We start from the raw sequence: 15474 nt of genomic DNA on the forward strand, positions 1-15474 counted from the left end.
ATGGATGGTAAAGACTCCATTTTGAAGGATACAGAGGACAGCAGGCTAGGTGAGAAGAAACCTTGGAGATATTTCTCCCTTCTTTTCTCCACTCTTCTTGCATTCCCCTCTTTCCTGTGTGTGAATAGAGATTGAATCGTGGGACTTAAGTGTCCTTGGTCAATTTGCTACCACGTTTTATTTTTATTTTGTGGTAGAATTTGCAAATTGACCAAATTGGCCCTAAACTCACTGTGTTGCCCAAGCAACCCTTAGATTTGTAAACTTCCTGCATCACCATCCAGAGAACCTGGCATGATAATCTCGCTCCACCAGGCCCAGCTAATGAAGACCTTTGTTCACTGAATTGTTGAAATTGTGCAAGAAATTGGATTATTGCTTCAATACAAAAAAAGAAGAGAAGAATGAGGGTTAAGATAGTTTGTCTGTAAAAAGCCACTGGGATTCCCAATGTGGCTGAGTGTTATTGTTCAGACATAGAGAAGTCAGCCAGTGACCAAAGAACTATTCTGACTTCACTAGTCATGGAAAACATATCCATTAGAAAGATGAAAGGAAAATGTCCATTTAAAATAGACAATTACATGAGCTCATTGTAGCATATTTATTCTGAGCTTACTGAATAAGACAAGGAATATTGACATTTTAAAGGAGAAATAACACTGTATAAGAATGAATTAATTATAGTTGGGGCAAAGAAAAGGAAAAATATAATTAAGATGAGCATACATGTCAAGACAAGTATTACAGTAGGTTATCATGTTAAATGCATAATGGGTATGAAAATAAAGAGGTCTATACTTGCAGAGATAGATTTTAAGTTTGGGTGTTTGAAAATTCTACCCTGAAAGAACCAGAAGCAAATAAAACATTTAAGCATTGCAAACACGCACAGTTCTACAGAATTAACAGTTGTCAATGAAGAAGTCACCACAAAAAAGGTTAAAAATATAGAATCAGCTCAGACAAATGTTGCTGTGTTAATATGCCATCAATGTATTTCTAGTTTCTGATAGTAAAGCTAGTATAAATGTATATTTATACAGCATATATGTTCAAACATATACACGATATGTTGGTTGTATAATTTCTAAATTTTATATCATAAATGCATGAACATATTTGTGAGTAATAGTATGTCATTATATTTTTAGAACTGTTGATCATTAATGTACACTTCGATGAATAATCAATATTTTATGTTAATCATTTATTAAGTAGAAAAACATACCAGAAATCAATTTTACTTTTAAGAAACAGCAAACATATTTGCTTAAGAAGCACTCACATACGCTTAAATTTTCATTTGGGTTGCTAAACTTATGAATATGACTTAGTATATTTTATTTTAAACCATGTTACAAAAACTTCAGTTATATGCATGAGAATAATTAAAACAGTACTAGAGGCATTTATTGTTAACTGTCTGTGAAATCAAATATGCTTTTTGCATTTTTACATTTCACACAGAATTATTGGTCCATAGTCATTGATTCTTATCTGCTGATCATATCATTTGCAAAGTGTTCAATGGGCATTGCTTCAGCAGTGATCTCTGCTCTACAATCAAGGAAATGTCAATGTCGGTCATTGGACTATATTTTAATCCAAACCAGTCATGGAAATGCCTGAGAAGTCTCACGATTTTCTTACATTGTCAATAAAAATGTCAATAAAAATGTGATATATGCCACTGATATATTTGCTAAGTAATCAATGTAGATAGTTAAGTAGTTTATAGCTTATTATCTATTCTTGAACATCATGCCATTTTATCACAAAATTGGGTTTTTTGTATATAGACAAACTACCTGTAGTTTATTTAAATTCTAGAGACTTAGCATTGAATCTATATCAAACTATTTATGGTATATACTATACAATAAATGCAACAATTCTCAATTACTGACACCCATATTAATATAACTTTTGCTGAAAATAGAGTAACTGATACTCAGTAGAGAAACTGGAGATTGCATATCTATGATGTGATATGTGTGGTTTGGAAAGTCGATTTCCTTCTTGAACTTTACTGTCTTCTTTCCATTGCTGAGACTGTGCTTTTGCCTCCCTTAATATTGAGGAAAGTAGTCATTCTGTGTGGTGCCCTGCCCCCATGATTTATCATTAACTTTGAAATCCAGGAATCTTCCCAGACAAAAGAAATGGACCCCGTAGAAGCTTCTTGGTGGGCAATGTGCCTGGGCAGATTTACAGAAAACATTGTAAAAAGTTCATGTGCTGGGTTCCTATCCACACTTGGGAAAGGATTACAGTTTATATGACAGGGAGAATGGGAACAACAGTTTAGTGATTCTATAGGAACGATGGCATTCAGACTTTCCTTACAAATTGGTTATCAGACAGGGAAATTCTCCCCACTGCTGAAGTTCTAATATACACTGGTATCAATTTGAAAACTGTTCTGCTACTTTATGGGAAAGATTTAAAGATATTTTAAACAATTTAAATTTTAAAAGTAACTGATTTAAATTCATTTGAAAAAATTTGTTTTCAGCTATCTTAAGACAAGGAAACGTTCTTTGCCATGTAAATGAGGTTTAGAAACATATTACACATCCCGATCCTCAATGGCACATGTATGTATGAGGAGTTACCATTGTTTCTGTTCATAGATATACGAGCTGGCAAATTTCAGTTCATGGCAAAAATTACTCAGAATTACCATTTTTAATTAAAATATTTTCATAGCATATTTTCATAGCAAATAGCAGTCTCTCTTCTTTACTAGTGCAACAAATCTAACAATTGAGGACAAAGACTTTATGAAACAAATTGACTGTATAACTACCAAGCAAATGCATCAAACAGATAGTATAATCGATTTACAATCTTATGTCAACAATTTACAACTCTCCATACAGTAAAATATGTCAAAGCCTATGAAGCCAATTTAGCACATAGGGAAAACGTTTGCTTTGAAATAGAGTAAACACAAGCTATAACAGAAGCAGAAGGAATCCTGCTCACTTCAAGCAAATATATGTGAATTTTCCTGTGTAACTTTTAAGCATTTATCTTATGTTATAACTGTACTTTCTATCTCTATTTTTAAAATTAAAATTATTTTGTTAGCCATCATTGCTAAAAATTGCACATATTGCATCATCATTTCTTTTTTTCTTAGAATAAAACTCTTTGTGTTTACAAAGTCCAATACAATATTATAACTTTTGTGTAGGGTGATGATGAGAACAATTAAGTAAAATAGAGATAGGCATGTGTCCAGCCAACAAAATTCAGCTACCTACTCTCCTGTCATCATTTCTGCAGTCTGTAGAAAGCAATGTAACTACACAAGTCTTGGCTATGTAGCTACATTGGTTCAACTGAATACTAGTTTTTTTGACTACTTTGCCATTTAGAGTAAAGTTAGAATTCTCTCTATGCCTAAGTTTACTCCATTACATGGAGAAAAGTATTCAAATGCATTATACAGTTGCTTTGAGGTTTGAGCAGTACATTATAGTGCAAGTACTCAGCAATAAATTTACATAATGTCTAATGGCAATTAGATAATTAATGCTTGGCAGTTATTGCTTTTATTAGTGTCAACAGAGTTATTTTCAGAAAAGGGAATATATATGTATTTATATGCAAACACACACACACATACAAACTCACACATACACGGAATTAAAACAAGAAAAAGCGCTGCTACTATAATGCCCACTGAACACAGAATCAGAGAGTCCTATAGGAAACTGTCCATTACCGCCTGAAAATATGATTTAGCAATTAAGAGCACTGACTGCTCGTCCAGAGGACAAAGTTTCAATTCCAAGGACCCACATGACAGCTCACGACTCTCTGTGGCAAAACACCAATGCACAAAAAATAAAATAAAACAATCAAATATATATATATATATATATATATATATATATATATATATACTTTGGTTTCTGGGTTTTTTGGTTGCCGGTTTTTTTATTTGTTGTTTTTATTTAAGAGAAACTTTGCTGTGAACGCAAGCTAGCTTATGATTCACTATACTCGAAAATTGGACTCTAAATTGGAACTGTAGTTGTAAACTATTAGGCACAAACAGTTACTTGTTCTCATTCTTCTGAATCGTATTTTGTTTATAGACTAAAGATCATTTACTAAGACATGATCAATTCTAAAGTTGATAAAAGAACTCTCTGATACATATGACATTTCCATAGTTCTTCAAAGTTCCCATTTACTAAAATGTAGGAGTTATGACGCCAGCCAAGCCCTGCTAATGCTCAGAGACTTAATAGCTCATAGACAGTGATGTCTAATACAAGACTGTGTTGTGGAAGAGCTCGAGCAGAGATATTTCCAACAGAAGGCTTGTTTCTCACCATCATTATGGAGAGCATTCATCTCTATGTATGTGTTCCTCAGGCTGGATGTCTATTATTTATTCCTCTTTCATGAGAACAAGGAAATTATTGCATGGGTCACAAATGCAAAGACAATGAGTGGAAAAATGCTTAAAATATATTTACTCATATAATGCCTGAAAGTGGATGTATGCAATCAAACCAAAAGTTAAAATAAAGCATTTTAAGAAGACAATGATTAGAGAAAACAGAGGCTGACTTTTCTCATCCAAGACTACAAACTGGAGAAGGGTGATACCCAACTGTCTCATTGATCACTTCCAGAAGTCAAGTTCTGAAATCAGACAGTGGGACAAAACACTTTCCCCTAAGGCTAAAGTGACGCCATTAAGGCATGCTGGTTGATTTTAGTCCTATAAGAAATGTGCCCAACTACAATTAAATCAATTGTGAGCAAATTATCAAAATTGACAGAAAAAATTATACAGAACAAAACGTAACAATTACAATAACAAATAGACTGTTTTTGTTGTTGTTTTGGTTTTAGAAAGCCTACCTACCCATTCCTAATGCTATGTTTATATTCCTTCTTGTCCTATGAACCCTGGATTTTTCATGACAAAATCAGATAAATAAAATTCCTACCATACATAATTAAAAGTCTATTCTCCTATCAAGCTGATAAATATAATAATGGCTATAGAAAGACAGGAAATGGTTATAAGTATATTAAATAGCTTAAAACTCTAAATGGAAGACTATGGCACAACATTCTAGCATATAAATTTTCACATTACATTGTACTTTTAAATTATATTTTATTTAATAACAGCCTATCTTTTAGAGCCTTCAAATTTTTCAACAATTTCTTTTAATGACTTTGAAATTTAATTTGAAAGTTAGTATATTCTGTTCCATAGCTTCCTATGGGGTGTTCCCCCTAAATGATTTCATTGCCTCTGCTTACCTAACCTCTTTCAGTTTTTCATTACCTCCTCATGTTGCTTAGAATGCAGATGATAAAATACTTTCACGCCATGCTTTTTTTTTTCTATCTTCAGAGCCCCAGACCTGTACAATGAAAGACTTTCTCTGCAGCAACGGGGACTGTGTTTCATCAAGGTTTTGGTGTGATGGAGAGTTTGACTGTGCTGATGGCTCTGATGAGGTAGGGATCTCTCTGAACATGCACAAAAAAAGGTAAATCAGGTCTTGTACAGTGTTATCATCACTGAAGATAATAAGTGTGACCAAGGAGAATTCTGCAGTGCACCCTGCTCTGGATGACCTAAGATAGTTTTAATTTATGTGTTACGCTGCACAGACCTCACAGAATAACTGTTCTACTTCTGACAACTAAATATAGTGTGTTTTCCCTCCACTATTGAATATCTGTTCAGGGAATAGTATGCTTAAAAATTCTCTTCCTGGTGTCCTTGCCATTTTTGGATTTGTTCATAAATTTGCCAGAGTATTTATAGCTCTTACTAATATTTTATGTATTTTAAATATTTTTTCTTTAGTGGCTCCAGTCTTATAAATTTTACTGTGGGTCATCGATTTTCATGAAACCATGAGTTTCATGAAACCAAGATTTCCTTGGATGATGGATCACAATCCATTTATTATAAGTCCTATACTTTAGGTGAAAAAGGAGATAATTTCTCTGGACAACTCTGCTAGTTTGAATTGTGTTTAGACTTCCCTGCTATGTATCACATGACTCCATGCAACTTTAAAACTAATCATACTGAAATGATACCAGCTTTGGATTACATCATCTGGGGCAAGTGCAGGAACGATCACTTTGAAAATTTTTCTTAGTTTTTTTTTTTTCATTATGCAAGAGGAAAATAGGGAATGTAAGTAAACAAAGTGGGGAAAAAGGTTTTCAGTCCCTTTTGGAAGTCATTGCTGTTTTACTCACATAGTATTGCTATAGATACATATTGCTTCGTCGGCTAATACATGCATTTGTTACTCGTAGAAAGAATTCCTTTGAAGTAACTGAAGAGGATCCTTCCTAAAGCTTTAGCTGTTTCTGTTTCAGGTCTAACTTCCCTAAATATCACCTGAGTCCCTTTCTGAGAGAGAAACACAACCTGCCTCTACTGTTTGTACAACAGTGCACACAATGTATGGCTTTTGCAGTCTACCCCCACCCTTATAAGGACAGATACATTTATTTCCATGCCATTTGGAAAATTTATCCTAATGACAGCTACAAATGTGGTGTTTGAATGAGATTATGTGTGATTTTTCACCACAAGATCACAAAAACCTAACCTCAGATTTTGCAAAAGTATCTCAAGAGAAGTTGGAAAATATCCATTTATTTGAAGGACTAGTCATAAATCAAAATCAGAACTCTTTCTTAGGATTCTACAAGGAGAATACTTTACATCGACAAGCCACATACTCATTTTGCATCTATAACTTAAAAATGTCTTAGACATTCCTAAGTCAGAAAAATATATCTTATGCGACTTACTGATGCCATGGCAAGTTTTTGATTTTTATTTTTCTTCAGGCACTTCAAAAATATTCCTTGAGTCTTATGATTTCTTGTTTTGTGTTATTACCAGATGTTCAAAATATATAAAAAAACAACAAAATTTAATTTTAGTGTAAATCTTTTCCAAAATATTATTCATGTCAGAGTAAATATATTTACTTATAACTTTCATCTTATTCACTAATTTCCTGGGCAAATACTTTCCTGGTAAAATATATTTCCATTTACTAACTATCATCAAAGCAATGCTCTAAGGAAATTATTCTTTATTATGGTCTTTCCTTCCAGACAGTGTAGTACACAGCAAATTCTATTTATTTTTCTTTAAAGCCTACAATAACATTTTATTTAATAAAAGACAGTGAAGCAAATGATCCAAAGGAGAACCTAGCACAAAGATAGAAAGGATAGCTGCATAAAGATTATATTACTAGGAAGTAGAAAAGTTAGGAGAATTGTATTTTTATGTATACATACATACTCAGTGTTGATGTGTTCTTAACCATATCTCCTCAAAACAATACAAAATAAAGTTTAAAGCTTGAATTGGCTTAATTTAATGTCAATTATATATCTCAGTTGCTTATAGATAACTATCTTTTAAAATTTTGCTTTATTTGTTTGATTTTTTTTTCGTATTGTGTTTGGGGAATGATGATGAACATATGCCACAATATAGATAAGATCAGAGAACAAATGAGAGAGTTTATTCTCTGTTTACCCCATGTGGACTATGGGTATGGATCTTAGGTTGACTGGAAGTAAATACAGCAACAAAATTAAATTTAAAAATAGCAATATGAGATCCTGTTTAATATTTCTATTTTTCTAAACTATATACCTCCAAAAACTACAACCAAGAGAAATCCAGTAGTAAGTGTTCACAGTGATTTGTACAGATCACTTATTAGAAACGGGACTACTGTGGGGAATGTGGAATTTTAGATCTGAGAAAAAAAATTCATAACATGGAATGTTAGCAACATCTTAGACTGTAAACACACATAACTAAAAGTCTAGTGAGCACAGGGCATAGAGACAAGCTTGAAAGTTTCTTGAGTGACAATAAGAACCAGTACAGTATCCAAAATATAAGTTACTATGATGTACTGAAACCAAAGAAGCACAAAATCCATACATTCATAATAGCACTTAAACAAGATCACAAAAGTCATCTTGAAGAAGTTTTATATAAGTGTAATCTTACCTATAGTCAATAAGCAGACCTACATTGAAACCTCACTTTGCCAAATAATATATTTGATTAACTAAAGATATTTCATGTGGTTTAAATACCCTAGTGGATTATTATTTGTGAGACACTGTAAATTTGCCAATGTAATTTTCATGTTAAAATATTTTGGAAATATATGTATGTATATATATTTTTTATTATATATATATTTATATATACATGTAAATTTTATATTCATATATACATAAATGTGGGAGAATGAAAGAAATGTTAATTGTGAAGTGTTGATTATTTAAACACTTGGTTCATAAGTATGAATATTCTTTATATATATGGGCTCAATTGTAAGTCACAACCAGGAAAATACACAACACACAAAATGCTAGAAGCCTACACATTTTATGAATGTAGATACATAAAACTTTGCCATAATATTTGCAAATAAAATCCAACAGCATGGTAAAAGATTATTCACCATAATTATAGGCATGTGATTAAGTATAGTCATGCAAGTATTACTCAATATATGCAGATCAGTAACAATAATACACTAAGACATAAAATGGAAAAACCTTGATGATTTTTATAAGGAAAGGTAAAGAAGTTTAACTAAATTACAACATCCCTTAATTTTAAACACTGAGTAAATTAAGTGTACAATACAAATAACTCAATAATAAAGTCCTCAATAATGAAATCATAGCCTGTTTATGTTCAGAAAAAAAAAACTGGAAGTGTTTTCTGAGACTTAGTGTTAGAATAGAAGGTTCACTTTCATTCAACAGAGTCTTAAAGTCTTACTTTGTTGGAGATTAATGTGGTCTTTCTGTGCTTTTTAGGTAGTCTTGGTGTACCTGGTACTCTCTACCACAGGACACAGAAATTTACATTAATGGCATTCCTAATGGTACAGAACTCTCCAGTTCTCCGGCATCATTGCTTCCATATGCCTTGTATTTCAAACTATTCTTGAAACATTTAAACTGTCCCAAAGGTAGATCCACTTCTGGTAAAACTTCTTCTCAAAGGCATTCTCTAAAAGATACATGTGTGTTTATCTTGACAATCAATATTTTCTTGTTATTGTAGTTTTGAAAATGATATTTTATATTGGTCTTTGTGATCATAATATAAGAAATAATCCCCTTTTTTCATTATCACTTATGAAAGTCTCTCGCAAGTAATAATATTTGGGAAAGTATTGAAAGAAAATGTGAATTGTATTGAAGAAAGTCTAATAAATATCTGTCAGCAAATATAAAATTAAAAAATAGGAAAGACAGGTTCCTTCATTAACTAAGGATTAATCTTAAAAGAAGAACAATTATTTACCTCTTTACCCCAGGAATGTCTATAGCTGTTGCTCCTAAGCCATTTGTAGCAAAGGAAAAAGTACAGATTGTGAAAAATAGAAACTTCTATGCAAGAGAAAAATATTAGTCCACAAAGATGCTTGACCTGTACAGCTTATTCAAACCAATTTTCAAACCAAGGAGAGTGAATAACACTCTATTATCTCACTCCCCGCAAAGATCTGGGAGATTTCCTAAAGTATATATATATTGTATATTATCCTCTTTGACTTCTAATAAAATCTGTCTGTGAGCAAGCAGAAGTAGCCACAATGACAGACCATTGCACAGTGATTTAGGAGGAAATACCATAATGGAAAAATTGACTCACAAACAACTAAATGGTAAGAAGATGAGTTCAGAGGAAAAGAGATGAGGCATGAGAGAGAACACTAGGAGAAAGATGGATGACAGTGTGAAGTAGACTTCCCTAGGCTTCTTCTTTGTTTCATATGTGTTCCTCCCTGAATATTCAAACATAGATGAACTATATGTTAAAAAAAAAAACTTGAAACAGCTTTTATGAGTATGATAGAGGTCCTCAAGAAGGAAACAAATAAACAAACAGTGGAAGGAAATGAATAAGAAAATAGAAATGGAATCAATAAAGAAAAACCAAATTGAGGAAAATCTGGAAATGAAAAAATTAGGAACTCAATTTTGAACTACAGAGGCAAGCTTCACCGTTATAATAAAACAGATGGAAGAAGGAATCCTGCCACTGAAAACACAATGTGCATTGATGTATTGGTTAAAGGAAAGGAAAAAACAAAATACCCCTAGCACAAAATATCCAAGAAATCTGGGAAAGTGTAAAAAAACCTAAATCTAAGAATAATAGGAATAAGGGAAATAAAAATGCAGGTCAAAACATAAAATACTTACAATAAAACTCTTAGAATAAATTTTCTTGAAATTAAAGATGTCTATTAATATACAAGAATCATACAGAACACCAAATAGACTGCATAAGAAAAGGAAATCCCTTTGGCACATTATAATCAAAACTATAAATGTACCAAACAAAGAAAGTATGCTATAAGGAAAACCTATAAGGAAAAAAAAAGACCATGAAACATATAAAAGCAGAAGTATTAGTATTACACCTGAATACTGAATGGAGACTCTAAAGGACAAAATAGCTTCGACAGATGTGTTACAGACTTTAATGCCAGCTCAGATTATTATGCCCAACAATACTTTCGGGCACAATAGATGAAGAAATTTCATGATCTACACAAGTTTAAGAAGTATCTATCACAAATCTAGCTTTATAAAAAGTGATACAAGGTAAAGAATGTAAAGACATTATCTAAAAAAGTTAGCTACATACAGGGAAAAATAATCTCAGACTAGCTAAATCAAAAGAATGGGAGTACACCCAAACACCCACAACCACCATTGCCAACAGCAACAAGAAAAACAATAGGAAAAAATTCATTGCAATTTTCTAGCTCTCATTCAATGGTGTGATCTTCTTAATAAAAATCCAGAGTATTTGAAAACAAGATCCACCCTTATGTTGCATAAAAAGTAAATAAAAAAACTAGAAAAAAATAACCTAGTCTAGAATTCTATCAGTCTTCAAGAAGAGTTAATGCCAATACTTCTCCAAATATTCTACAGGAAAAAACATATTGGACATTTTCCAACTTATTTTATGAGACCACAGTTACCAATAAATCTAAATCACATAACAACTCAAGAAAGAAAGCAAATTATAGACCAATTTTCCTTTTGAACATATGTGCAAAAATGCTCAATAAAATGCTTGCAAACTTAATCAAATCCATGAACACACCGAAAGAATCAACCACCATATTCAAGTAGCCTTCATACCAGAGATTCAGAGATGGCTCAACATACATAATCAATAAATGTAATTCACCCTATAAACAAATTAAAATAAAAACACATGGTCATCTCATTAGATATAGAAAAGTCCTTTGACAAAGTCCAACTCTTTCATAATATAACCATTAGACAGATTATGGATACACGGGACATATCTAAATAAAACAAAGTCAGTTTACAGCAACTATATAGCAAATACCAGCCTTAATAAAGAGAAACTCAAATTAATTCCACTAAAATTTGGAAGTAGGCAATGTTATCCAATCTTTCCACACCTATTCATTATAGTAATCGAAACCTTACCTTGGAAAATAAGACAACTGAAGGAGATCAAGGGGCGGGGAAACTGGAAAGTATCTTTAGTTTTACACAATATGATAATATACATAAATTACCTGAAATTTCACAGGAATGTGCAATAACTGATAAACAAACTCAGTAAAGTAGTTGAATAGAAAATTAACTCTCACAAGTCAGTAGCCTTCTTATATACTAATGACAAATGATCTGAGAAAGAAATCAGGGAAAAATCACTTCTCACAATAGCCCCCAGATAATATAAAATATTTTGAAGTACCTCTACCCTAGCAAATGAAATATTTGCATGATAAAAACTTTAAGTCTTTGAAGAAACACATTGCAGAAGATGCCAAAAAATAGGATTATCTTCCATTCTCATTAATCATCGGGATGAACACAGTAAAAATGTTACTAAAAGCAATCTACAGATTTATCAGGGGTAGATCTTGGTTCCATTGCCAGGAACCCTCAGATAGTCCAACCTTCACCACTGTCTCCCACATATGGAGGGCCTGGTTTGGTCCTGTGGAAGCTCCACAGCGGTCAGTCTTAGTTGATGAGTTTCCATGAGTTTGGATCAGCTGTCTCTGTAGATTTTTCCATCACCATCTTGACCTCCCTTGCTTATATTCTCTCTCTCTCTTTGAATCGTTTCCCGGAGCTCACCCTGGTGCTTGGCTATGGATCTCTGCATATAGCTACGTCAGTTATTGAATAGTTGGGGTATTCACCAATCTGATTACAGGAGAAGGCCATTTCGGTCACTCTCCACTATTGCTAGGTCTTAGCTGGAGTCATCCTTTTGTATTGTGTATTGGGAATATTCCTAGCACCAGGTTTCTCCCTAACCCCATAGTAGCTCTCTCTACAATGATTTCTCTTTCATTGTTCTCCTACTCTGCTCCCCCCCTCAATTATCCCATTACCTCATGTTCTCATCTTCCATTTTTCCTCTTTACAGCCCCCAACACATCGCCAGTTTACCTAGGAGATCTCACCTAATTCCCCTTCCTAGGGAGATTCATGTGTACCTCTTAGGGCTTTCCTTGTTATCTAGCTTTTCCTGAGCTGTGGATTGAAGTCTAGTTATCCTTTGTTTTATGTCTAATAACCACTTATGAAAATAAGAACCTACAGTGTTTGTCTTTTTGCTTGGGTTGCTTTGCTGGGGATAAGAAAGATGGCTCAGTGGTTATGAGCCCTTGTTGCTGTTTCAGAGGTCCTGAGTTCAATTTCCAGAAACCATATAGTGGACCAAAACTTTTTTGATATTGCACCTGGCAGAATAGCTAAGGTCAGCAACAAAACAGTGACATTTCAATCTGGCAAAGATGTAGAGAGTCAGAATTCATATATTGCTGGTGGAAGTGGGAAATTATATAGCTACTGTGGAAATTACTGTAGTGGTTCCTCAGGTGTCACTGGCTAAAGGTTTTGACTTTGAGGTTTCATATGCTCAAGTCAGGCCTCTCTCTCTTTCTCTTTCTCTATATCTCTATCTCTCTCTTCTTGTAATTTTCTCCTCTTACTGTAGAACTTAAGAGCTCTACCTCCAGCACTGTGTCTGCTTATTGGCCATGATAATAAAAGACTAAACCTTTAAACCTGTAAGCCATCCCCAATTAAATACTTTCCTTTATAAAAGTATTTGAGTGGTGTGGGACAGTGGTTTGTATTCTGTCACTTATGTTTTAAATAAATGCTGATTGGCTAATAGCCAGGCAGGAAGTATAGGCAGGGCAACCAGACAGGAAGCAGAGATGGGTCAATGAGAACAGGAGAATTCTGGAAAGAAGGAAGTTCCTTCTGCAGTTGTGACCCCACCACAGAAGAAGCAAGATGTGACTTCACTACTGAATAATTTACCAAGTCACGTGGATAACACAGATAAAAATAATGGGCTACTAAAAGTTATGAGTTAATAAGAAGCCTGAGCTAATGGGCCAATCAGTTTATAGTTAATATAGACCTCTGTGTGATTTCTTGGGACTAAACGGCTTGGGGAACTGGTGGGACAGGAACCTCAGACAACATTTGAAGTCATGGTGTCTCTTCATAGCAATACAACCTAAAACACTTCAGTTTGACAATAACTGAATGATGTTTCATCCTGCCACACAAACAGTTACTCAACCATGATCATCTCTCTATTCTATTCTTTTTTTTATTTTTTATTGAAAAAAATTTCTGCCTCCTCCTAGCCTCCCATTTCCCTCCCCCTCATCCCACTCCTCTCTCCTCCCTCCCCCAACTCCTCTCCACCTCCCTCTCCAGTCCGAAGAGCAGTCAGGGTTCCCTGCCCTGTGGAAAGTCCAAGCCCCCCCTCCATCCAGGTCTAGGAAGGTGAGCATCCAAACTGGCTAGGCTCCCACAAAGTCAAAACATGAAGTAGGATCAAAACCCCATATCATTGTCCTTGGCTTCTCATCAGCCCTCATTGTCTGCCATGTTCAGAGAGTCCTGTTTTATCCCATGCTTTTTCAGTCCCAGTCCAGCTGGCCTTGGTCAGCTCCCAATAGATCAGCCCCACTGTCTCAGTGGGTGGGTGCACCCCTCGTGGTCCTGACTTCCTTGCTCATGTTCTCCCTTCTTCTGCTCCTCATTGGGACCTTGGGAGCTCATTCCGGTCCTCCAATGTGGGACTCTGTCTCTATCTCCATCCATTGCCAGATGAAGGTTCTATGGTGGTTTGCAAGATATTCATCAGTATGTCTATCTATTCTATTCTATTCTATTCTATTCTATTCTATTCTATTCTATTTATAATAGTCACAAATTGAAAACAACCACATGGCCAGCAACAGAAGAATAGATAAAGAAAATGTGTTACATTTATACAATGTAGTATCATTCAGCCAGTAAAACAATGAAATCATGAAATTGGCAGTCTAATGGATAGAATTAGAAAACGATCATCCATAGTGAGATATCCCAGACTCAGTGAAACAAATCTTTTCCTTCCTCAACCATCATCAGAGAAGCGTCCTCCTGCAGCAGATATGAACAAATACAGAGACACACAGCCAGACATTATGCAGAGGGAAGATAAGCCATGGAATACCATCCCTAAATTGTCCATAACCACCATAGTTTAGCTAACTCTGAAGAAGACGAGGCAGAAAGAATGTAAGAGCCAGAAGAGATGGAGGAAACCAAGAAAACAATACACTCTAAATAAACATGAACAAAGCTCATATGACCTCACAGTGACTGAAGCAACATACATAGAGCCTGCTTGGGTCTTCACCAGGTTCTCTGGATTTAGAGTATGGCTTCCAGATAAGTGTTTCTATGGGATTAATGGATGCAAATGAATTAATCTCTGACTCTTTTGCCTACTCTTAGTGTCTTTTCCTTCTCTTGATCTGTCTTTTCCAACTTCAATGTTATAAATTTTGTTTTATCTTATGATAACAACTGGACTGTCATATATTCTGGATAAGGGAAAATCAGTTTTCTCTAGTGTAAAAACACTGGGCTTATCAACCACAATAGGTCATGTCTCATGTTAAAGAGTAGCTCACCAACAAACAAAGGACTCCAAAAATTTGTGTTTTAGTTACTAAAAGTTGAAATGACCATAATTGAGGAACATATTTTCCAGTCTGCTCCTTATCTTCTTCAGGTGACATGAACTGAGTTCTTGAGCTACATGATAGCAGACATATTGTTGTTCTCTTTCTTAAAAAAAGTAATGTCCCAATAACTTGAATTTGTATTTAAGTTCAGAACTTTCAAATCTGGGTGACAGATACCAGCCCTGGGATGCAAGTGTAAAATATGGCTTATCTGAAATAGACTGTTGTTGGATATAATAAAAGGACACTTTCCTAACTGTACTGCCATTAGTATAAGAAAAGAAAAAAAGAACTTTTTCTTTTAAACATAAGCAATGTTAAGTCTTATTTTGTTAAAAGTTGTTTC

The 15474-nt window shown here is 34.1% G+C and overlaps 1 protein-coding gene across 1 annotated transcript in view; it reads left to right on the top strand.

Annotated features, from left to right (window-relative positions):
* Positions 1 to 15474, top strand: part of Lrp1b (LDL receptor related protein 1B) — a 1777071-nt gene that overhangs the window by 1649350 nt on the left and 112247 nt on the right. The window contains exon 68 of the mRNA XM_041674488.1: positions 5396 to 5502. Coding sequence (XP_041530422.1) covers positions 5396 to 5502 — 107 coding nt within the window. The remainder of the gene's footprint in view (positions 1 to 5395; positions 5503 to 15474) is intronic.

This window comes from Microtus oregoni, unplaced genomic scaffold (assembly GCF_018167655.1).
Source record: "Microtus oregoni isolate MIOR12 unplaced genomic scaffold, Mior012 000025F_ref0000491, whole genome shotgun sequence".
NCBI classification, from domain to species: Eukaryota; Metazoa; Chordata; class Mammalia; order Rodentia; family Cricetidae; genus Microtus; species Microtus oregoni.